We start from the raw sequence: 27,057 nt of genomic DNA on the forward strand, positions 1-27,057 counted from the left end.
TTTTTCCTACTGTTGACATCTTCTGAATTTAAGTTTATTGTCCATCTATGGTCTGGAATGGATGTTCATTGAAGAGTTAATTTCCATTCACTTAATATTTAGAGGATGCTGATATTTTGTTGTTTTGGTACCAAAATTATTTGCTGTATATTGTTGAATTAGAATTTCCAATATTTGAGCTGTTTTAAACTTTGATGAAATGTTAAATTTTAATCTATTAAAGTTATACTTTAATTAATATTTTGTCATTGTTTACATTGTCCAGTAGAAATTTCTGTAGAAATCTAATAGAAGTATCAGATTATTGTTATACAGTTTGTACCAATTGTAATGCTGTGTGGCCATCTTAATTCCTGACTCTGTTTTATGTTCTTTAACAGGAACATCAATGGTCAACAAAGGTGAGCTGGTAGTGACCGTCGCTGGTCCTCTCAGTTATAAGTCAGTCATCCATTGTCTGTTAAAGGAGGATAATCATTTCCAGTTGGAAACTGTGATGTCAGTCTTGACTGAAGCTGACAACTGCAAGCTATCTTCTGTAGTCTTATCTCTTAGCAAGACAGGTAAGTTGTTGTTCTCTGTAACATAATGAAGACAATACATGGCGTAGAGATTATCTTATTTAATATAGGTTTTTTGGCGTAGAGATTATCTTATTTAACATAGGCGTTTTGGCGTAGAGATTATCTTATTTAACATAGGCGTTTTGGCGTAGATATTATCTTATTTAACATAGGCGTTTTGGCGTAGAGATTATCTTATTTAACATAGGCGTTTTGGCGTAGAGATTATCTTATTTAACATAGGCGTTTTGGCGTAGAGATTATCTTATTTAACATCAGATCTTTTTTAAATGATTTGAGGAAATGCACTGGTGCTGTTTCAATTTTTACTATAATTTTATTTTTGTTACACAGGATTATGGACAAGATCAAAACACAGAATTGTGGACCAATTCCATGATGCATTGAAACAATTTGAAGGACGAAACAAGACCTTGAGATATGTAGAAATGATATTGGATTCACCCGAAATATACAACTCCATAGAATCACTTATCAGGTGTTCATATGGTAGCAGACTTGTGGAAAGTAAGACTGGCGTTGGTTTGTGTAAATTAAGTATATTCAATAGGATTGTTTATATTAAAAAAAATCTCTGTTGATTTATGGTTAACGTTCATACATTACAATGAGTACTACTTAGAGGTCAGAATATGTGTACGTTTTAAACAACTTTATCGATGTATTAAGTGTTCAAGCTAACTTAGTTTTTTGCTAGGAGTATGGTCTGTCTAAGGGTTTGGTATTTCCAAACATAGTTATGATTCAGTACATTTAAAGGACTTTCAAGCGACATCAATAGTATGTAACAGACCTTCTAGTTCCATCAAAGTACATTAATAGTGTGTAACAAACCTTCTAGTTCCATCAAAGTACATTAATAGTGTGTAACAGACCTTCTAGTCCCATCAAAGTACATCAATAGTGTGTAACAGGCCCTTTAGTCCCATCAAAGTACATCAATAGTATGTAACAGACCTTCTAGTCCCATCAAAGTACATCAGTAGTATATGTAACATACCTTTTAGTCCCATCAAAGTAAATCAATAGTGTGTAACAGACCTTCTAGTCCCATCAAAGTACATCAGTAGTGTGTAACAGACCTTTTAGTCCCATCAAAGTAAATCAATAGTGTGTAACAGACCTTCTAGTCCCATCAAAGTACATCAGTAGTATATGTAACATACCTTTTAGTCCCATCAAAGTACATCAATAGTGTGTAACAGACCTTTTAGTCCCATCAAAGTACATCAGTAGTGTGTAACAGACCTTTTAGTCCCATCAAAGTACATCAATAGTGTGTAACAGACCTTTTAGTCCTATCAAAGTACATCAGTAGTGTGTAACAGACCTTTTAGCCCCATCAAAGTACATCAGTAGTATATGTAACAGACCTTTTAGTCCCATCAAAGTACATCAATAGTGTGTAACAGACCTTTTAGTCCCACCAAAGTAAATCAATAGTGTGTAACAGACCTTCTAGTCCCATCAAAGTACATCAGTAGTGTGTGACAGGCCCATTAGTCCCATCAAAGTACATCAATAGTATGTAACATACCTTCTAGTCCCATCAAAGTACATCAATAGTATGTAACAGACCTTTTAGTCCCATCAAAGTACATCAATAGTATGTAACAGACCTTTTAGTCCCACCAAAGTACATCAATAGTGTGTAACAGACCTTTTAGTCCCATCAAAGTACATCAATAGTATGTAACAGACCATTTAGTCCCATCAAAGTACATCAATAGTATGTAACAGACCTTTTAGTCCCATCAAAGTACATCAATAGTATGTAACAGACCTTTTAGTCCTATCAAAGTACATCAGTAGTGTGTAACAGACCTTTTAGTCCCATCAAAGTACATCAATAGTGTGTAACAGACTTTTTAGTCCCATCAAAATACATCAGTAGTGTGTAACAGACCTTTTAGTCCCATCAAAATACACCAGTAGTGTGTGACAGGCCCTTTAGTTCTTCTTCTCAATAAATAACCAAGAGGTTCAGAGACCTGATATTGCGCCTCTAGCATGCTGGGGTGAAGGGCTACAAAGTGACCTTGACCTAAATTCAATGTCACACAGGTTGTTTATACTAAAACCTTTCAAACAACTTCATTCAAGGTCTCAGGGGTCAAATATGCTAAAATCTTGAAATGCCTTCTTCTCATTACCCAAGAGGCCAAAAGACCTGATATTGTTAAAATAAATGACCTGGACCTTTATTCAAGGTCACAGGGATCAAATCAAATATGCTGAAATATTTTTACTTCTTCTTGATAACCAAGAGGCAACGATACCTTATATTGAATTTGTAACATGCTGGAATGAATGGCTACCAAGTTCATTCAAATTGATGACCTTCACCTTCATCCAAGGTCACAGGGTTAAATATGCTAAAATCTTTAAACAACTTCTTGATACCCAAGAGACCCAGAGACCTGTTATTGGGATTGTAGCATGCTGGAATGAAGGGCTACCAAAATAGTCCAAATGAATGACCTTGACCTAAATTTAAGGTCACAGGGGTTGAATATGCTAAAAACATTTAAGCAACTTCTTCTCAATAACCAAGAGGTCCAGAAACCTGAGACTGGCCTTATTGCATTCTGGGATGAAATGGTACAAACTTGAGACCTGATGTTGGGCCTGTAGCATGCTGTGATGATGGGCTTTTCAAGTATTCAAGGTCACAGGGGTCGAATATGCTAAAATATTCCTTAAAGTACTCAAATGACCCTGGCAGTTAATAGGACATAAAAAAATAGATCACACTAAACCAGAGCTCTTGAAGTGACCTGATCAACACTTTGTATTTTGAACAGGTGAGGATATCCCCGGAGCTACAGGAGGTGTTTGGAGCAGACGTGAGGCTTTGGAGGAAACTTCTCACCATAAATCTGCTGAAAACTCCACTCAGATGTCAGATGATGTCAATTTAGTAGTTTCTAGCAAATCAGAAGACAGCATTGAGAAGGCCATTCAACAACTCAAAGACGAAATCAGTGATTTACCGGTTTTTAAGGTAGTTTTGAATGTCAATTTGTTAATAGTATGCTGTTTTGATTATGGTTTCATCCATGCACAAGAGTCCCAGAGATCTGTTATTAGGTCTGAAGCATGCAGAGGTAAAGTTTGTTTAAGACAATAAGCTTGGTTCTTCCAAACAGTAAGTTGTTAGCTTAGTTACAACATACCGCATGCTTTTATTATAATCAGCAGCAGGTGTTGAATGCAATCAGGGATTTTGATTTTTCACTGCCACTTCTCAGGAAATTTCTTGATTGATGTCATCTATGTTGTGTATATGGTTGAACTTTATTGTGAAATAAAGATCAGTTAAGGTCACTTGAACAGTCTTCTTATGAAAGTCTTGTTATGATGTTTCCATTGTGATCTCTTATTTTCAGAAACAACAGTTGGATCAATCGACAATCTCTACAGATGCTTCTGACCCAACACCGCCTCCACGCAGTAAGAAGACTCAAACAGGTAGAAATAGTGCAGCATATATTCATCTGTGACGTAGAGGATCATATGGAATGTTTTCACATCATTCTGTCATTTGAGGGAAAGTATCATTATATTCAATAGGAAATCCATTCAGTTTTTAGCTTACTAGGGGCCTAAGGGGCGGGGCCAAATAGGGGAAATAGGGGTTATTCCTTTAAATCGCTACTATAGTCATAAAGTTATGATATATGGATTTGAACTGAATTTGGGCAGAATCATCCTTGGGGAAAGGGGAACAGATTTTGCATAAATGGTTACTGTGACCCTCCATTCCATAACCATGTATAGCATCGCTGGACGTTAAAGAATAAACACAATTCTGATGTAAAAATAGGCCGAAGGGTCTTTCCCCACCCTAAGGGACTTAGTGTAAACACAATTACACATGTATGTCATGAAAATAATCTGTGAGGTCTTTCAGTCCCTTAGAGAGTATATGTGTTAATGAATTGAACATGAACATTATTTTGACATTTGGTCAAATTCAACCAGGTGAGCGATACAGGCCCCATGGGCCTCTTGTTAACTTTTCACATTTACAAAGAGACTCAGGACTATTATTTATTCTGATATCATGTGAAGAAAAAGGGCTACCAATTTAATTCAAACTGATGAGCTTGACCTACTTTCAAGGTCAAACATGGGTCAAATGGCTTAATTAAGGTTATGATATTTGAAATGGAACAAAAACTGAAACAGAAGGGTATTCATTTGGGACTGAGGTCTTATTTTCAAAAACAGTAGACTGTAGATAGATACAGACTCAGTGGGCCACTTGTTGATGATCTTGATTAAAAGAATCATGAAAGGTTTACATTTGCTATGGAAATTTTAATGAATCACTAAGCTAAAGTGATATAAATAGGTCTTTCTTGTTTTATCAGTTTAAAAAAGACATTTCCCAATGACTTGAAAGTACTTAAGTGCAATGTTTTTACATTTGAGTGATAATGCATACTGACTTTTGAGTAACACCATCACTATTTTCTCCAATTTGGATTTTCAGATGCTGAAAAGCTGCTGACATGGCAAGGAAGTGGTCAATACACTGTGAAAAAATTCCCCAGCCAGGTATTATTTTAGCTTAAATTCCTTGTTTTCAAGAAATATTGAATATTTCAGTTTTTTGTGATTCTTTGTTAATTTTTTTTATTGTCCATCTGTTATATGTCTGTCTGTTGTTTAACATTCCTCTAAAACATAATGTAACTGATAGGTGTCTGTTGTTTAACATTCCTCTAAAACATAATGTAACTGATAGATGTTTCTAAAATTTCTTACCTGCATGGTATATACCTAGGTTCTCTTTGGTCTAAAGATGTGTACCAGTACATTTTATAAGATTCCATCTTAGATTTCACCTGTTTATCGCTATTTCTCAGGGATATAATTCTTCTGGAATTCCATATGGAAGTTCCCTCTAATGAAATGTGATTTTGACAACTTCTCATTCTCAATCAGTGTACTGGATGTATGTCGTCTCAATTTCAAATGAAGGACCCACAGTTTGAGAGTACTTACTTGTAAACAAAACTGTAATTGTAACTCAAAATTAATCAAAACAAAATAGGAACAATGTATAGATGAAAAACATTTGCACTGAGACTTGATAAATACCAGGATCATTAATTAGATCAGGTGTTAAGAAACGTCTTCTGTATTTGTTGGTGATATCTGGCATGTAGATCGATACAGTCACACAGTAATGTGACATTTTCCTATTGCGTGTAGATACAGTCGCCCAGTAATGTGACATTTTCCTATTGCGTGTAGATACAGTCCCCCAGTAATGTGACATTTTCCTATTGTGTGTAGATACAGTCCCCCAGTAATGTGACATTTTCCTATTGTGTGTAGATACAGTCACCCAGTAATGTGACATTTTCCTATTGCGTGTAGATACAGTCACCCAGTAATGTGACATTTTCCTATTGCGTGTAGATACAGTCACCCAGTAATGTGACATTTTCCTATTGCGTGTAGATACAGTCACCCAGTAATGTGACATTTTCCTATTGCGTGTAGATACAGTCCCCCATTAATGTGACATTTTCCTATTGTGTGTAGATAGTCGCCCAGTAATGTGACATTTTCCTATTGCGTGTAGATAGTCACCCAATGTGACATTTTCCTATTGCGTGTAGATACAGTCGCCCAGTAATGTGACATTTTCCTATTGCGTGTAGATACAGTCGCCCAGTCATGTGACATTTTCCTATTGCGTGTAGATACAGTCACCCAGTAATGTGACATTTTCCTATTGCGTGTAGATACAGTCACCCAGTAATGTGACATTTTCCTATTGCATGTAGATACAGTCGCCCAGTAATGTGACATTTTCCTATTGCGTGTAGATACAGTCGCCCAGTAATGTAACATTTTCCTATTGCGTGTAGATACAGTCGCCCAGTAATGTGACATTTTCCTATTGCGTGTAGATACAGTCGCCCAGTAATGTGACATTTTCCTATTGCGTGTAGATACAGTCGCCCAGTAATGTGACATTTTCCTATTGCGTGTAGATACAGTCGCCCAGTAATGTGACATTTTCCTATTGCGTGTAGATACAGTCGCCCAGTAATGTAACATTTTCCTATTGTGTGTAGATAGTCGCCCAGTAATGTAACATTTTCCTATTGCTTGTAGATAGTCGCCCAGTAATGTGACATTTTCCTATTGCGTGTAGATAGTCGCCCAGTAATGTGACATTTTCCTATTGCGTGTAGATAGTCGCCCATTAATGTGACATTTTCCTATTGCGTGTAGATAGTCGCCCAGTAATGTGACATTTTCCTATTGCGTGTAGATACAGTCGCCCAGTAATGTGACATTTTCCTATTGCTTGTAGATACAGTCACCCAATGTGACATTTTCCTATTGCGTGTAGATAGTCGCCAAGTAATGTGACATTTTCCTATTGCGTGTAGATAGTCGCCCAGTAATGTAACATTTTCCTATTGCGTGTAGATACAGTCGCCCAGTAATGTGACATTTTCCTATTGCGTGTAGATACAGTCGCCCAGTAATGTGACATTTTCCTATTGCGTGTAGATACAGTCGCCCAGTAATGTAACATTTTCCTATTGCGTGTAGATACAGTCGCCCAGTAATGTGACATTTTCCTATTGCGTGTAGATACAGTCGCCCAGTAATGTGACATTTTCCTATTGCGTGTAGATACAGTCGCCCAGTAATGTGACATTTTCCTATTGCGTGTAGATACAGTCGCCCAGTAATGTGACATTTTCCTATTGCGTGTAGATACAGTCGCCCAGTAATGTAACATTTTCCTATTGTGTGTAGATAGTCGCCCAGTAATGTAACATTTTCCTATTGCTTGTAGATAGTCGCCCAGTAATGTGACATTTTCCTATTGCGTGTAGATAGTCGCCCAGTAATGTGACATTTTCCTATTGCGTGTAGATAGTCGCCCATTAATGTGACATTTTCCTATTGCGTGTAGATAGTCGCCCAGTAATGTGACATTTTCCTATTGCGTGTAGATACAGTCGCCCAGTAATGTGACATTTTCCTATTGCTTGTAGATACAGTCACCCAATGTGACATTTTCCTATTGCGTGTAGATAGTCGCCAAGTAATGTGACATTTTCCTATTGCGTGTAGATAGTCGCCCAGTAATGTAACATTTTCCTATTGCGTGTAGATACAGTCGCCCAGTAATGTGACATTTTCCTATTGCGAGTAGATACAATCGCCCAGTAATGTGACATTTTCCTATTGCGTGTAGATAGTCGCCCAGTAATGTGACATTTTCCTATTGGGTGTAGATACAGTCACCCAATGTGACATTTTCCTATTGCGTGTAGATACAATCGCCCAGTAATGTGACATTTTCCTATTGTGTGTAGATACAGTCGCCCAGTAATGTAACATTTTCCTATTGCGTGTAGATACAGTCGCCCAGTAATGTGACATTTTCCTATTGCGTGTAGATAGTCGCCCAGTAATGTGACATTTTCCTATTGCTTGTAGATACAGTCAGCCAGTAATGTGACATTTTCCTATTTACAGAAATCTACAGAAACATTGACTTGTTCATTAGAACAGTTTCAGGAAATATGCTTCTTCAATCCTGGAATTGCTGATCAAACGGAAGTCACGTTCAATAATAGTCGTACAGAATGCAATATATCCTACAGGTTTGGACGTTTTAGAAATGCTAAGGATCAGCTAAGACAATATGCCAGAAGAGAAATTAGAAACCTGACCTATACTGAGGAGCAAAAATTCCAACATTACTATGAACGAGAGAAGTTAAACATGGATACTAAGAAAATTTTATGTAAATACAATCACATGTGCAAACAAATTCAACTCGTCGGGGAGAACGAAGATGTCGTTGAAAAGACTGCATATATGTTATCAGAAGCTATTGGACGACCATGTACCCAACCAGACCAGCAAACCACAAATCACTGCACAAGAAGTAACTTGCCGCCATCTGGATCTGAGGTACTGCATACAAAGGATGGAGCATTGGTATTTGTGTATCAAGGAGACCTGCTGAATTTGGAGGTAGATGCAATTGTATATGGTACAAATTGCCGCGTTGATGATCTTCGTGGTCTGTCAGCTGAAATTGCTCAAGCTGCTGGTTTAGATTTTTTGAACGCATGTAGAAATGTGTTTCATAAAGGGAACCTAAATGTTAGTGACTGTTGCTGTACTACTGCTGGAGACCTACATTACGATTACATCATCCATGCTGTTATTCCAATGTGGAGTGCTTACAAGAAGACAGGAACTGACAAGGAAACAATGAAGAAACTCTATCAGGATGATCTTTGTAGAACCATCATGAACGCTTTGAAGGAGGCAGTAAATGTTGCAGCTAAATCTCTTGCACTTCCAGCCATTGGTGAGTTATATTTCCAAATCTAGTGATATATTGTTCTCAAACATAGCTGTGTATTGATGTTTTTTGGTGCAGCCTCATCAGATGATGTTAATAATTTCCTGCATCCACCCGTCCGTTCGTCCGTCTGCTGTCCCTCTGTAAATCATTATCTCTTGAAGGATTTTTCTCACTTTTTACAAGCAGATTCCTTGGCCTGTAGTTGTTTTTTACTTACCTGGACCGAAGGACCGATGAGCTTATGCCATGGAGCCCACCATCATCAGATTTTGGGACCAGTCGGATTACAACATGGCCGACAGACAGCCATCTTGGATTTTGACAATTGAAGTTTGTTATCGCTATTTCTCAGAAAGTGCTGATGGGATCTTTCTCAAATTTCATATGTAGGTACCCCTTGGTCCCTTGTTATACATATTTCATTTTGGGACCAGTCGGATTACAACATGGCCGACAGACAGCCATCTTGGATTTTGACAATTGAAGTTTGTTATCGCTATTTCTGAGAAAGTACTAAAGGGATCTTTCTGAGAAAGTACTAAAGGGATCTTTCTGAGAAAGTACTAAAGGGATCTTTCTGAAATTTCATATGTACATGCCCCTTGGTCCCTAGTTATGCATATTGCATTTTGGAACCAGTTGGATTACAACATGGCCGACAGACAGCCATCTTGGATTTTGACAATTGAAGTTTGTTATCGCTATTTCTCAGAAAGTACTAAAGGGATCTTTTTTTTAAATTTCATATGTAGGTACCCTTTGGTCCCTAGTTATGCATATTTCATTTTGGAACCAATCTGAAAACAACATGGCTGACAGCCAGCCATTTTGGATTTTGACAATTGAAGTTTGTTATCGCTATTTTACAGAAGGTACTGAAGGGATCTTTCTCAAATTTCATATGAAGGTTCCCCTTTGTCCGTCGTATTGCATTTTGTGACCAATCTGAAAACAACACGGTCGACAGTCAGCCGTTATCACTAAGTCTCAAATTTCATATATAAGTTCCCCTTGTTTGAAAAGTACTAGAGGGATGTTTCTCAATTTACACAGATTAATAAGAGGAAGGGAAAAATAGAGAGAAGATCAATCTGACATGGAACCTTTAAAGATCATTCAATGGTGGGCGTCAAGATCCCACTGGGATCTCTTGTCTTTAAAACGCTATTACATTTAGTTTTAAACCACCTATCCGACTTTAACCAAATTTGGTCAGGAACATCTTTGGGGGAGGGGGAACAGAGTTTTTGTGCAAACATTGACTCTGACACCCCCAGGGGCCAGAGCAGAGATTTTCCTATAATTTTTCAACTGGATCCAATGTCTTTTGAATTGGGAATTTCTACGCGACAAAATGTGAGGTTGGGAAAAATAAGAAATAGCGAAATTCATACAAATTTCTGTTTTTCTTTGAAAATATTGCCTTTATATTATTTTTGAATTCATTTTGTTATCTAAAGCTGTTTTCTATTTTTAGCTCACCTGGACCGAAGGTCCGGTGAGCTTATGCCATGGTGCGGCGTCCGTCGTCTGTCGTCCGTCGTCCGTCGTCTGCAACATTTGCTTCAAATCGCTACTAGTCAAAAAGTTCTTATTGGATTTTTACCAAATTTGGTCAGAAACATCCTTGGCAGAAGGGGATCAGATTTTGCATAAATGGTGACTCTGACCCCCAAGGGGCCTGAGGGGCGGGGCCCAATAGGGGAAATTTAGGCAATTCCTTTAAATCACTACTAGTCATAAAATTATGAATGGATTTGAACCCAATTTGGTCAAAAACATTCTTGGGGGAAGGGGAACGGATTTTGCATAAATGGTGACTCTGACCCCCAAGGGGCCTGAGGGGCGGGGCCTAATGGGGAAATAGAGGTAATTCCTTCAAATCGCTACTAGTCATAAAGTTATGAATGGATTTTAACCCAATTTGGTCAGAAACATCCTTTGGGGAAGGGGAACAGATTTTGCATAAATGGCTACTCTGACCCCCAAGGGGCGAAAGGGGCGGGGCCTAATGGGGAAATAGAGGTAATTCCTTCAAATCGCTACTAGTCATAAAGTTATTAATGGATTTGAACCCAATTTGGTCAGAAGTTTTCTTGGGGGAAGGGGAACAGATTTTGCATAAATTGTGACTCTGACCCCCAAGGGGCCTGAGGGGCGGGGCCGAATAGGGGAAATTGAGGCAATTCCTTTAAATCGCTACTAGTCATAAAGTTATGAATGGATTTGAACCCAATTTGGTCAGAAACATCCTTCAGGGAAGGGGAACAGATTTTGCATAAATGGTTACTCTGACCCCCAAGGGGCCAAAGGGGCAGGGCCTAATGGGGAAATAGAGGTAATTCATTCAAATCGCTACTAGTCATAAAGTTATGAATGGATTTCAACCCAATTTGGTCAGAAACATTCTTGGGGGAAGGGGAACAGATTTTGCATAAATTGTGACTCTGACCCCCAAGGGGCCTGAGGGGCGGGGCCGAATAGGGGAAATTGAGGCAATTCCTTTAAATCGCTACTTGTCATAAAGTTATGAATGGATTTAAACCCAATTTAGTCAGAAGCATTCTTGGGGGAAGGGGAACAGATTTTGCTTAAATGGTGACTTTGACCCCCAAGGGGCCAAAGGGGCGGAGCCTAATGGGGAAATAAGAGGTAATTCCTTCAAATCGCTACTAGTCATAAAGTTATTAATGGATTTAAACCCAAATTGGTCAGAAACATTCTTATGTGAAGGGGAACAGATTTTGCATAAATGGTGACTCTGACCCCCGAGGGGCCAAAGAGGCGGGGCCCCATATGTGAAATAGAGGTAATTCCTTTAAATCTCTACTTGTCATAAAGTTATGAATGGATTTGAGCCCAATTTGATAAGAAACATCCTTTGGGGAAGGGGAACAGATTTGCATAAATGGTGACTCTGACCCCCGAGGGGCCAAAGGGGCGGGGCCCCATATGGGAAATAGAGGTAATTCCTTTAAATCACTACTAGTCATAAAGTTATAAATGCATGTTGTAAACTCAGAGAGTCTGGACTTCATTATTTCTTTAAAGCAGTTGGGATCCCCACGCTATAACCATATATAGCATTGTTTGAGGTTAACAAACAAAGGAATTGAACATGAACATTATTTTGACATTTGGTCAAATCCAACCAGGTGAGCGATACAGGCCCCATGGGCCTCTTGTTTTAAATTGCCTTAATATAGGTCTTTTTAGGTCATCTGACCCAAAGGGTCAGGATGACTTATAGCCATCGTGCTTCGTCCGTCGTCGTCCGCCGTGCGCCGTCCACTCTCCGTAAACTTTTTCATTCAAAACGCTACTCCTCCTTAACCCTTGGGTGGATTACTTCCAAATTTGGTTTCAAGCATTAGCGGGGGAGGGCAATCATATTTTTATAAATGAGGCTGGTCTGACCTCTGGGGCTAGAGGGGAGGGGCCCCAAAAAAGGAACTTTGGTGAATATTTGCTATAAAATCCTACTCCTCCTTTACCCTTTGGTGGATTACAACTAAATTTGGTGTGAAACACCATTTGGGGAGGGCGGTCATATTTTATATAAATGAGGCTAGTGTGAGCCCTGGGACCTGAGGGGCGGGGCCCCAAAAGGGGAACTTTGGTGAATTTTTGCTATAAAATCCTACTCCTCCTTAACCTTTAGGTGGATTTCAAGCAGATATGGTGTGAAACATCATTGGGGGAGGGCGATCATATTTTATATAAATGAGGCTGGTGTGAGCCCAGGGGCCGGAGGGGGGGGGGGGGGGGGTCCCAAAAGGGGAACTTTGATGAGATTTTGCTATAAAATCCTACTCCTTCTTAACCCTTTGGTGGACTTCAACCAGATATGGTGTGAAACATCATTTGGGGAGGGCGGTCATATTTTATATAAATGAGGCTGGTGTGAGCCCTGGGGCCAGAGGGGCGGGGCCCCAAAAAGGGAACTTTGTGAATTTTTGCTATAAAATCCTTCTCCTTTACCCTTTGGTGGATTACAACTAAATTTGTTGTGAAACATCATTGGGGGAGGGCAGTCATATTTTATATATAAATGAGGCTGGTGTGACCCCAGGGGCCTGAGGGGCGAGGCCACAAAAGGGGAAGTTTGGTGAATTTTTGCTATAAAATCCTACTTCTCTCTAACCCTTTGGTGGATTAATACCAAATATGGTGTGAAACATCCTTTGGGAAGGGTGGTCATATTTTATATGAACAAGGCTAGTCTGACCCCTGGGGCCTGAGTGGCGGGGCCCCAAAAGGAGAACGTTGGTGAATATTTTCTATTAAATCCTAATCCTCCTTAACCTTTTGGTGGATTACAACCAAATTTGATGTGAAACATAAGGTGACGGCAATCATATTTTATAATGAGACAGGTCTGACCCCTGGGGAAAGAAAGATGGGGCAAAAGGAGCGCTTAGGTTAAACATTTCTTTAAAATGCTATTCCTCCTTAATGCCTTAATTGACTACTACCATATTTAGTATGAAACATCATTGGGGAAGGGCAATCCTAATTAATATAAATGAGTCTTGTCTGACCCATTGGGACAGAGGGGCATGCCCCAAAAATGGGAACTTGGCTAAAATTTTGCTTTAATATGCTGCTCTTCCTGGATAAGCTAAATGGATAAAAACCAAATTTGATCTGAAACATAACTGGCTGCGTATAGATAATTTATGGTAATAATGCTTGATTGAGGGTCGTGTCCCTGCTGTAAGTGTTTGTCAGATGACCGTTAAGGCCCAATCACTACTTGTCATAAAATTATGAATTGATTTCAACCTAATTTGGTCGGGAACATCCTTGGAAGAAGGGGAGCAGATCTAGAGTTTGTATGAATATTTATTCTGGCCACCCCTACTAGTCCTGAATGCCTGAATGTGTTTTGATGAATTTTGTTCTGGATCATTATTGGGCAAAGGAAATGGAATGTTGTATAAAAGGAGGGTGTGGCCCCATGAGGCTGGAGGACTGGGGCCCGATAAGGGAAATTTAGGTAAAGCCTTTATATCCCTTCTAGTCCTGAAATTTAGGTAAAGCCTTTATATCCCTTCTAGTCCTGAATACCTTATTTGAGATCATGTTGTATAAATGGAGGGTGTAGCTCCCCTGGGTCTGGAGCCAAATATAGGAAATTTAGGTAAATCATTTAAATCCCTACTAGTCCTGAATGGATTTTGATGAAATTTTGTATGGAGCATTATTTGGCAAATTAGTTCAAATTTTTATAAATGAAGGACAGGAAGGAGAAACGGGTCCAATAGGGAATTATAGCAAACAAAAATAATGACTGATCCAGATAACAAAATGGCCACCAGGTGCAGGTCTTTGATTTAGACAGCTGAAGTTTTCATCACTATTTCTGAAAAAGTATGATTTTTCTGGAAGTTCATTATTATGTAGGTTCGACTTGGTTCGTAGTTGTGCTTATTAGGGCCCGTATCAGAGGCTACAGGTGGTCTGTAAGTAATCTCTTTCAAGCTATCCAGCTGTCTGGTTGTTGGTCTGTCCGTCCGCCAAGTTGTCCATCCATCCTTCCATCTAGCCATCCGGCCATCTAGCTGTTCAGCCTTCCTTCTGTCTGTCTAACCATCCATCCTTGTTACAAAATATGGTGTTACTCTTGTTTTGTTACATCCTTCTGACCATCGTTGTGCGCTGTGTGGAACATTTTTTATTTCAAAATGCTACTCCTTCACTACCAAATTGGTTTGACATATACATGTAATTGCATCCTGCCAGTGTACTAATGCATTGTGCTTGGAGTTCATGTACATATGCTATTCCCCCTTTCCCTCAAAATTATTTTTGCTATATATGGTACCCGGTCACTCTAAACAGGTTTTCTGTAGAAAACAAATTGTCCGGACAACTCCTCCTAACCCACTGGGCCAATTTCAATGAAACTTCATACAAGTAATATGCATGTAACATTTTTTCTCAAAAGTTTGGTTGCTATGGAAACGGTGACAATTAACAGATTTCCGATAAAGAGCTCTCAAAATTGTACAAATGATGGGGCTGGCCCCCCAGGGGCCTGAGGGGCGGGGCCAAAAGGGGTCAATTTTGCTATATTGATATAAACGACTTCTTCTCTGAAACCGAGCAATGGATATCGCTCATATTTGCCTGGTAGCATCACTATGGGGTGATGATTCAAAATTGTACAAATGATGGGGCTGGTCCCCCAGGGGCCTGAGGGGTGGGGCCAAAAGGGGTCAATTGGGTTATATTGATATAAACGACTTCTTCTCTGAAACCGAGCAATGGATATCGCCCATATTTGCCTGGTAGCATCACTATGGGGTGATGATTCAAAATTGTACAAATGATGGGGCTGGTCCCCCAGGGGCCTGAGGGGCGGGGCCAAATGTGGTCAATTCGGCTATATTGATATAAACGATTTCTTCTCTGAAACCGAGCAATGGATATCGCTGATATTTGCCTGGTATCATCACTATGGGCTGGGGATTCAAAATTGTACAAATGACGGGGCTGTTCCCCCAGGGGCCTGAGGGGCGGGGCCAAATGTGGTCAATTTAGCTATATTGATATAAACGACTTCTTCTCTGAAACCAAGCAATGGATATCGCTCATATTTGCCCGGTAGCATCACTATTAATTGAGGATTCAAAATTGTACAAATGATGGGGCTGGCCCCCAGGGGCCTGAGGGGCGGGGCCAAAAGGGGTCAATTTGGCTATATTGATATAAACGACTTCTCTGAAACCGAGCAATGGATATCGCTCATATTTGCCTGGTATCATCACTATGGGGTGGGGATTCAAAATTGTACAAATGATGGGGCTGACCCCCAGGGGCCTGAGGGGTGGGGCCGAATGTGGTCAATTTGGCTATATTGATATAAACAACTTCCTTTCTGAAACCGAGCAATGCCTGTCGCTCATATTTGCCTGGTAGCATCACTATGGGGTGGGGATTCAAAATTGTACAAATGATGGGACTGACCCCCCAGAGGCCTGAGGGGCGGGCCAAATGTGGTCAATCAGGCTATATTCATATAATTGACTTCTTCTCTGGAACCAAACAATGGATATCTCTCATATTTTACTGGTAGCATCACCTTGGGGTAGGAATTTGAAATTGTACAAATGACGGGGCCAACCCCCTGGGGGCTGAGGGGCGGGGCCAAAAGGGGTCAGTTTTGCAGAATTGATATAAACGACTTCTGCTCTGAAACTAAGCAATGGATAGCACTCATATTTGCCTGGTAGCATCACCTTGGGGTAGGAATTTGAAATTGTACAAATGACGGGGCCAACCCCCTGGGGGCTGAGGGGCGGGGCCAAAAGGGGTCAGTTTTGCAGAATTGATATAAACGACTTCTGCTCTGAAACTAAGCAATGGATATCACTCATATTTGCCTGGTAGCATCCCTATGGGGTGGGGATTCAAAATTGTACAAATGGTGGGGCTAAACCCCAAGGGGCCTGAGAGGTGGGGCCAAAATTGGTCAATTTGTTTAACAACTTCTTCTCTGAAACTAAGCAATGGATATTACTCACATTTGTATGGTAGCATGGTTATGGGGTGGGGATTCAAAATTGTACAAATGTTGGGGTTAACCCAGGCTGCCAGGGGGCTGAGGGGTGGGCCAAAAGGGGTCAATTAGTCTAAACAAGATCTTCTCTGAAACTAAGCAATGGATATCACTCACATTTGTTTGGTAGCATCCCTATGGGGTCGCACCAAAAGTCAATTTCATTTCATGGATTAATGCACTTTTTGGCATGTTTAGTATAAAATAAAGCCAATGTACATGTACCCATATAAATTGCTTATGATATATATTGACATAGCAATACCAGCGACAAATATACTGAAGCAACATTCTTGTTTCATATTTCATGAAACCAGGTGAGCGATACAGGCCCTCTGGGCCTCTTGTTCAAATTTGGTATGTATATAGCACTATATATATAGGTTTTGTTGCCATGACAACCATGCTGTTATAAGGAAATGGTTGTCCCTGATTGTTTGAAATTTAGATATAGTATTAGTATATTATAGAGTATTAGTAAGCCATTGGCTTACAGTTCTAGTTACATTTGCTAATATATAATATTTCCATACCATTTCTTTATAGGATATGGAGAAGATAAATCGGATGATGTGGCTGCTGCATTCAGTGACGCTGTGACGCTATTTTCTGAAAAGTACAGGAAATCTTCATTGAAGCAAATCCACATCGTTGACCAAAACTCCGATATTCTGAAAAAGATCAAGGATGAGCTTCTGCAGGCCAAGGAGTGGAATCACACTACCCCAACAGTGGCTACCAGAGGAAGAAGCTCACAACATGTATCTGGTGCTCCCAGTGTATCAGGATTGTATACAAACCTATCTAATTACCCCCGGTGGATGACAAAATCTGAAACTGGTGCAACATGCATGCTATCTGAAAAGCTGAATGTGTGTATCGTGAAAGGAACATATGTTAACACAAACACTTCAGCTCTTGTAAGTATAGAGGATGAAATGTTTCAAAGTAAGCGATTTGTTGCTAGGGAAATTGCAAAAGCAGCGGGTGAAGAGTACAAGAAGGAAATAGACAAGTTGCGGAAGAATAAAAAGAAATATCAGATTTCAGATGTTGTTTGTACTGGTGCAGGGGCGATACAAAATGTTAGGCATGTATTCCATGTGATAGGACCCGTTGCAGACAAAGACATATCTGGAAAAGCTGAGTTATTCAAACGTTTTACTGACGACATCAGAGCATGCATATCCAGAGTGCTCCAAAAAGTGGATGAAAAGAAACTGGATTCCGTTGTTCTGCCAGTTTTTGCATCAGGTATGTAATGATGTACATGTAACTAGAAGTGTCAACGTACAAAATATGTTTCAGGAAAGATTTTGCAATGCTTTCAACAAAATAATTCATATAAAACTGCTTAGGAAATAGACAAAACGAACAATATGAGGTCCATAAGAATCATTCAACTCTGTCTAATAATATCCTTTGGCTCTAACTGGTCATTTCATGTTTTAATAGGGGCCGCGGTGGCCGAGTGGTTAAGTTGTCCCGACACTTTATCACTAGCCCTTCACCTCTGGGTTGCGAGTTCGAAACCTACGTGGGGCAGTTTCTAGGTACTGACCGTAGGCCGGTGGTTTTTCTCCGGGTACTCCGGCTTTCCTCCACCTCCAAAACCTGGCACGTCCTTAAATGACACTGGCTGTTAATACAATGTAGGACGTTAAACAAAAACAAACCAAAGAACACTGGGGCGAGGCCCCAAAAGGGGAACTTAGCCAAAATTTTGCTTTAAAGCATTACTCCTGAATGGATTACAGCCAAATTTGGTAGAAACATCATAAGGGGACAACAATCATAATTTATATAAATGAGGCTTGTTAGGCCCCTTGGGACAGAGGGATCAAGTCCCAATAGGGGAACTTAGCCAAAATTTTGCGTAAAAATGCTTCTCCTTCTTAATGCCTTAATTGATCACAACCATATTTAGTATGAAACATCATCGGGGAAGGGCAATCCTAATTGATATAAATGAGGCTTGTCCCACCCATGGGGACAGAGGGACATGGCCCAAAACTGGGAACTTGGCTGAAATTTTGCTTTTAAGATGCCAATCCTCCTTTAGCCAAAATAGATAAAAACCATTGATATGAAACATAACTGGCTGCATATAGACAATTGTTTGGCAGATGACCGTTAAGGACCGTGGGCCTCTTGTTCTTAATACCACGATGTGATATAATCACATAGATTGAAAGCTCTGAAGATTACAAAAATTGTGAATTTTATGACTGCATGGTGTCACATTTTCACATTTTCTCCTGGGACAATTACTTCCATTGGAAATAATACAATGCTGGTTAGAAGGTACGGGTATGCACAAGTTGGCCAGACTGACTCCTAGAGGCTGATGTTGGGGATCAACAAGGGGCAAATTGACTGAAATATTTCAAAGCTCAAGTGGCCATGGGCCTGTTGTTATCTGAACCATGTTCTTCAAGACCATTTAAAATATCTTGTTACTGATAGCTAGGTATGTAACACTGTAGTGGAATGTCCTCCTGATGTGGTACAGTAAGGTACTTAAGTATACACACATGTTGGTAGTGTTGTAATATATTTCTTTAATTCATATATGATTAAATTAATTTATTTTTCAAAGTTATTGAATGAAACACCACTCGATAATAGTAAATACTTATTTGCTGTATTCATTTTTTTATTATGACAGGTACACTTAAACCTGGTCAAACTGATAGGGTGTGGGAGATTTGTATAGAAGAGGTGGAGAAGTTTGCAGCCAGGCAAAGCTCTAAATCAACACTGAGGATAATATTTCTCGTGGGTGGACAAGATGTACAATTTTTATTGCAAGTCTTTGATTCCAAGATAACACACATGAAAACTGTGGTTTAATAGCTACTTCACACAGAAATGAAGTTTTGAGCAATCCTTAAACACTTCAATAGAAAGGAAAATTTAAGATGAAAGAATGAAAATGTAGAGGATATATGTTATTGGAACCAACGTTAAGATTTGATGGTTGGTGTGATCATTTCTCCTGTATTATTATTTGTCACCAAAGAAGGCACCATATTGGGATCACTTATAGTTGTCTGTTATATCATCTGTACCATTATACATAGGCCAACATTTCATTGTTTGACAGTCAGACTCCAAACATTAGCTTGAATTCCCAGCAAAGTGCTATTGATTTCAGACTTACAAAAACATTGACATGGCAGCCATGACAGCAATTTTGTAACATGATCATGGTTTCTTGAACAACCACCTTTTTCAAACTTCTCAAATTCCATCAGTGGCATATTCAGCTCAAACTTGGTTAGCTACAATGATCCTGAGATGGCCCCTCTTGTTAATCAGAAGTACTTGTCTGTTTTTTGTGAAGTTAAGTATAGTATTACTTTTATTATGCTAAAATGGGCATTCCTTAGTTTAAATAAAGTCTAGGGTATCAAAATTAAACCTAGAAAATCTGTTTTTTTTCAAAGCAGTAAAAGTTATAATCTTTACATTAACAGTTTTATTCACAATGTAAACCAAAGTTCTACGAGTATTAAGTCCTTAAAAAATCTTAATTCTACCCAAAGTAACACTAATTACCGTAAAGACATACGATGTTTGCATACGATACGCATTTTCCTATATATTTCGGGGTTAATTTCAGTTCATGTAGGCACAAACACTCATATAATCACCATTCGGACATTATTGGATGGAGTTGTAGTTGAGAAATTTGGTTTTCGCTTATTAGGCATAATTTAGTAACATTTGTATGTACATGTACTACAATCTGTAAAATGACTTGTCTTTATATTATTCTATATGTCCGCCAAATTTGACAGGAGTATTATGGTATGGTATCATGATCAACTGTCGGACTCGAACGTTTGTACGGACATTTCCTACATTTATTGTATAATTTCTGTGGGATTTGGTATGCATTACAATGATTCAAATATTTTAATTGAATTTGGACTGTTATTTTTAATTGGATTTTTGTCCGTAGATCTCCTACATTTTTCAATTGATTTGTTTAAGACCTGGTAGCCTTTATAACTATGAAATAAAGCTGTGTTTTTTATAAGAATAGTTTTGCAAAAGTTATTGTTCTTTTTTATTTCTGTGTTTGATATTTGCCCTGAAAGCCTACAGAAAGTCTACAAAGACTGATTTCTTTGACACTTGTATACTTTGTACTTTGTAGGCTTTATAATCATGAAATAAATGTATATGTTTATAATGAGTTGGAGACTACTTTGTTAACTCCTGATCTCTGGTATTCCTCAAGCTGAAAGTGAAAGGTGGGGGTTAAAGTACTGATAAGTGTGCAAACCTTATTTCAGTAGAAGATAGTATTTAAGTGTAACGCTGTATGGCATTCGATCGTACTATGGTTTCAAAGATGATTTTATTGTTGAGGTATCTTCCTGAATGACATATGTTAAGTTTAGTAATGTTGTCGTATAGTTAGCCACTTATATTTATCATTGGTTATACTCACTAACTTTTACATTTCACCTACATGTACCACTTACATGTATATGTTTTTTTAGTACAGAATGAAGTATTACAGTGTAAGGATTGATTTAGTCTCTGCAAATTGAATTGAAACAGGCATCCATCCAGAGATTTAATAGTAATATTTAGATCAGAATGCCACTAATTCAATGTTGCTGTTTCATGAAATATTATTAGTTATAATAATAATAATAGGCTTTGTTTATTCTTGATTACATATTGAGTCAACGACTCGTCTTACATATGGTCAAGTAAAATGTACAGTATTTACAACATCATTACACTATTGATATCAATAGTTAAATAGAAATACAACAGTTTAATTTAAAATAATAATTGGATACATAAATATGTAATACATGTAGCTGTAAATAGTTAAGTAGTAATATAATGATGGACAAATATCACAGTTATATTACTTGATATTGACATATTGCACTAATGTTCCAGTTTCCTTGTACCCTGATCAATCATGCGGAGGGCTATGCTTCTGTGTTGGTCATATCAACTCTTATAAATATCTCACTAATAACATTTTGTTTCCAGCAGAGATATAAACATCAATATGATCTAACACTCTTGTTCAAGCAATAATGAAGTTATTGAATGATTTCTTTTATTTTTGTACGATAATAATGAACTTGTTAATAATTATATCATAAATTAAGTCATGATTAAATTAAAACTAATGTTAGATTATATTTATCTGGAGAAAACATGTTATTAACAATTATTCATTAATGAAAACGTAATATGATGTTATGTTAAGAACACAACTTTGTATTTTGTCGTTATTTATGATGTCACAATGAATGTTTCCAAATTCACCCATTTTATTACACATGCTTGTGCCATATCGTATTGTCATGCATTTATCGGAAAATGGTTTCTATGTTACATATGTAATGAATGCAAATGTACTACATGTACATACATATGTAGATACAAACTAGTGTTTGAACACAGCTTATACGACTGATGACGTATTTCCTTTGGTGTTATACGACTGATGACGTATTTAAGTTGGTGTTATACAATTGATGACGTATTTCCTTTGGTGTTAGACGATCAATGATGTATTTTGTTTGGTGTTATACGATTGATGACGTATTTCATTTGGTGTTAGACGATCAATGATGTATTTTGTTTGGTGTTATACGATTGATGACGTATTTCATTTGGTGTTATACAATTGATGACGTATTTCCTTTGGTGTTAGACGATCAATGATGTATTTCATTTGGTGTTATACGACTGATGACGTATTTCATTTGGTGATATACGACTGATGACGTATTTCCTTTGGTGTTATACGATTGATGACGTATTTCCTTTGGTGTTATACAATTGATGACGTATTTCCTTTGGTGTTAGACGATCAATGATGTATTTTGTTTGGTGTTATACGATTGATGACGTATTTCATTTGGTGTTATACGATTGATGACGTATTTCCTTTGGTGTTAGACGATCAATGATGTATTTCATTTGGTGTTATACGACTGATGACGTATTTCATTTGGTGATATACGACTGATGACGTATTTCCTTTGGTGTTATACGATTGATGACGTATTTCCTTTGGTGTTATACAATTGATGACGTATTTCATTTGGTGTTATACGATTGATGACGTATTTCATTTGGTGTTATACAATTGATGACGTATTTCATTTGGTGTTGTACGATTGATGACGTATTTCCTTTGGTGTTATACGATTGATGACGTATTTCCTTTGGTGTTAGACGATCAATGATGTATTTTATTTGGTGTTATACGATTGATGACGTATTTCCTTTGGTGTTATACGATTGATGACGTATTTCATTTGGTGTTATACGATTGATGACGTATTTCATTTGGTGTTATACAATTGATGACGTATTTCCTTTGGTGTTAGACGATCAATGATGTATTTTATTTGGTGTTATTCGATTGATGACGTATTTCCTTTGGTGTTATACGATTGATGACGTATTTCCTTTGGTGTTAGACGATCAATGATGTATTTCATTTGGTGTTATACGACTGATGACGTATTTCATTTGGTGATATACGACTGATGACGTATTTCCTTTGGTGTTATACGATTGATGACGTATTTCCTTTGGTGTTATACAATTGATGACGTATTTCATTTGGTGTTATACGATTGATGACGTATTTAATTTTGTGTTATATGATTGATGACGTATTTCCTTTGGTGTTGTCCGATTGATGACGTATTTCATTTTGTGTTATATGATTGATGACGTATTTCATTTTGTGTTATACAATTGATGACGTATTTCCTTTGGTGTTATACAATTGATGACGTAATTCCTTTGGTGTTATACAATTGATGACGTATTTCCTTCCGTGTTTTACGATCAATGACGTATTTCATTTGGTGTTATACAATTGATGACGTAATTCCTTTGGTGTTATACAATTGATGACGTAATTCATTTGGTGTTATACGATCATTTCTTTCGGTGAAATACAGCTTACAGTGTATGATGGTCTATGACTGGTGACGTGCTTGTATTTCGTTTAGTTTGGATAAGCAGTTGAAGCCTAGAGTGTGTTGTATTTATTTTTTGAAAATCACGAATCTTGAACATAATGAATAATCGATATTGATTATATATGTGGGTTGTTTATTAGACAAAATTGATGCAATTTGTTTAATTCTTTAACGGTATAAAATCACGTTTTGAGTATTTATGATATATATATATATATTCTTTTATGAAATGAATGCTTGTGTTATTTTTTCATGTTTAATAAAATATTAACGCGTCAATCATTATGATACCCGATATAAGACGGAATGTCTTACTCATGATAATACATAGTTAAGGTCTTTATAAGAGATTCTATAAATACATATACAAGTTTTGTTATATAACATAGGATGGAAGACAATTTTTTGACTCGTGCCCTGACCGGGCCTCGAACGCACGATATACGGCACCCAATGGCCTAGCCAGAAATATCCGCAACTTATACCGCTGCGCCACATCGGCGTTCTAAAAAACGTTTCAATGGCGCACTGATGGTTTTGTAAGTCGTCTATTAGATGATATGAATACCTGGATCGCAATGTGTTTACAAACATCGATACGAATTGAACATATACAAGTTTTGTTATGTATAGTATTATTATTATCATTTTTTTTATATTCTATATAAAACAACAAATGCGTGAGAACCGCACGCCGAACGCCAACTTAATTAGAGCTGAATGTCAAACAGAGTGCAGCAGTAAGCAACAACATAAGATAGCAAATATAACTCATTTGAAGGGCGAACTATCAGTAAAATTGTCATTAGAAAGATGTTTTAAGAGGAGAATAACTGAAGATCCTGTATGCAGTCTCATCTTACGCCTCGACTGAAAGGCAGGAGATTTCAGTGCATTTTGTTAAGGACAATGGAAATTCAGATTCTGTTCTGTACGCATTGTTACATTGCCAGTTAACCGTTGTAGTTTAACCATTTATTGAATAAAATCATAATTATCAAGCTTATTATCGAAATTGTATTGTACCGTACATTCTAAAGAGTTTCTGTATAGGCAAATTATATTATCTAACCATCTGTCCATAAGTGGACCGCAAATATGTAATCTCATCACCAGGCCAATGACATTTAGGTGAAACGAAAGTAGATGTCTAACAGTTATCAAAATTAGGTTCTATATTTCAATAAAAACAGTTGTCGAACAAACATAATCGAAGCTGTTTCTAGGCAGATTGAAATAAAGTCATTTCAGAACAAACATTGGAGCTAGTTGTTTAGAAAATGCATTAATTTTTTAATTCGGTGTGTAAAAAAACAAGTCAAAATTGTTGCCGGTCAAACTATGAAATGGTTTAAAAACTGATAAAATCAGAAGAGAATATCTAACTATGTCTTCAGTGATACCAAATATATTTTACGAGCGTGTTCAAAATATTAGCTATATGAGTGAAATATACTTGGTATTACTGAAGATACTGTTATTCATATATTCTGTTTGTTACATTTTATAGCAAAATATACCGAGGCAGCTCAATCTTTCACAGAATTCTTTGCAGTAGCCTGGCAACGGCAAACGCACGCCAAAGCGTTACGTTATGTAGTCTATCTTGCATCATTACATCATATAACATCACGAAGAGCTATATATATGCAAATATTAATTTTCCTCATTGTCGTTTGTAAGCCGGGTTCTGATTGGTCACATGAGCAAAAGCGATATTTAAAAAAAAAAATCTCGTTTCATAGAATGATTAATTTTCGACATTTCACTGGGTGAAATGTAATAAATATATGTATATGTACTATTGACGCCATATACCGCCGGCCATAGCTGGTAGGTAGTCGACTGGTCCCCTAAGAATAGGGCCATCGATCACGCGTCTTTATTCTCTCTGCACGTTTGTCCTACTATTCCTTAATAAGTTTACATTGATCGCCAAAATGCCTGATCAATAGGCGTAAATACTGTCGAAAATAGGTACATTCAGAGCTGCACTTGCTTAGACCAGAGGGCAAATATTTTAACAGAAATGAATGTTGGAAAAAGTAAATGACGACTTTTTGTGTAAACGTTAGCATATTATCTGGCTGTTTTATTTACTGATTATCTGATTAATCAACTAATAACAAACAACGGAAAGATCCACAATTTACAACAAATGAAGAAAAATCCTCCAAATGTATCTGTATCAGTATCATTCATGTATTCATCTTAATGCAACATGATGAAAGCATGCTCGAAAAATTATCATAAGACTTTATTATTATTTTCAATAAAACTTCAAAACAGAGAACGTTATATTACACAATTAACTCATTTAGAAATATTCTATTTCATTATGATATGAGGTCAGACTTGTCTGATACTGGTAAACCCTACAGTAGTTCTCATTTTGAGAATGTGACATAACCTGACCTCGATGCATATGGCTAATGTGGTTGATAAAACAAAGACGCTTACTCGTCGAGGCACCTGGTCTGATATTCTCCTTGTACCTTTTCCGGAGTCTCCGTGCATTTATATATCCTTTTTATTTTGCCCTCGTTTGTTTTTGGACAAAATTAACGTTCCGTTTATATACCTATATTCGCTATTATTTTTGTAACATTGTAACATTTTAACATTGTACACCCAGGGCACACATACTGTAATGCATGGTAACCTAATCCCCCTATGATTCGTCTAAGCGGACATAGACTGGGTCAATATAAATACATGTGTTCTGTTATATTTCTACAGTTCAGTCTACGTTACCGGTTTGTGGTGTCTGTAGAACATTCACCAAAGCAGACAACATGGCTTAGTTGGTTAAATATACATATATATATGCTAATAAAAAACTAATGCAGCTGTTGCTAAATGATTAATATAATGGCTACTGTGCATGGAGTGGCTTCTGCTTTGTCCAGTTAAGATATTGTCTGATTTCGATCATTTCTATGTGTGTCTGGACTTTGACACTAACACCTTGTAAATGATTTAATTTGACGATTTTCTATTATGGTTGCCCTAGGATAGCTTCTGATTGACGTGTGATCTTATATGTAACTTCAGTTTTCCAATATCTTCATTGATATATAACTCGCCTATCTAAAGTTCATGGTCAATTTTCAATTCAATCAGTGTCAACGCGTCCCTATAAGTATGTTAGTTGGTCAGTGGCATGCTGTGATGAAAATACATGAGTAAGTTTAATAAATAACTACCTTAACGAACTTTCAATGTCCCTGTGGCCAAATGTCTTAAACGGTTTTGAAATGGATAGGGGGTATAAGATTTGTTCGAGGAAATTACTTGAATATCATAAACTTAACATGTGATTAAAATCTATCAAGATGTCATATTGGAACCAATGTGTTGTTCCAGCAATGAGTATTTCATTTTTTTTTTGTATACTTTCTATAGATTTTACAGGATATGCACAATGTCCATCCGATGTTCTGACTGCTGCATTCAGTGAGGCTGTGCAGCTATCTTGTGATACGTACAAGAAATCTGAATTGAAACAAATCCACATTGTTGACCAACACCCTGATATTCTGAAAAATATCAAGG

At 37.6% G+C, this 27,057-nt stretch overlaps 1 protein-coding gene across 1 annotated transcript in view; it reads left to right on the plus strand.

Moving 5' to 3' along the window:
- LOC117338989 overlaps positions 1-24,504 on the plus strand; it is a 138,138-nt gene extending 113,634 nt beyond the window's left edge. Inside the window, exons 30-37 of the mRNA XM_033900353.1 lie at positions 381-563; positions 918-1,091; positions 3,389-3,588; positions 3,974-4,055; positions 5,083-5,147; positions 8,109-8,955; positions 17,063-17,770; positions 19,185-24,504. Of these exons, the coding sequence (XP_033756244.1) occupies positions 381-563; positions 918-1,091; positions 3,389-3,588; positions 3,974-4,055; positions 5,083-5,147; positions 8,109-8,955; positions 17,063-17,770; positions 19,185-19,369 (2,444 nt within the window). The 3' untranslated portion in view covers positions 19,370-24,504. The remainder of the gene's footprint in view (positions 1-380; positions 564-917; positions 1,092-3,388; positions 3,589-3,973; positions 4,056-5,082; positions 5,148-8,108; positions 8,956-17,062; positions 17,771-19,184) is intronic.
- The last annotated feature ends 2,553 nt before the right edge of the window (positions 24,505-27,057 follow it).

Source organism: Pecten maximus, chromosome 12, assembly GCF_902652985.1.
Source record: "Pecten maximus chromosome 12, xPecMax1.1, whole genome shotgun sequence".
Lineage (NCBI taxonomy): Eukaryota > Metazoa > Mollusca > Bivalvia > Pectinida > Pectinidae > Pecten > Pecten maximus.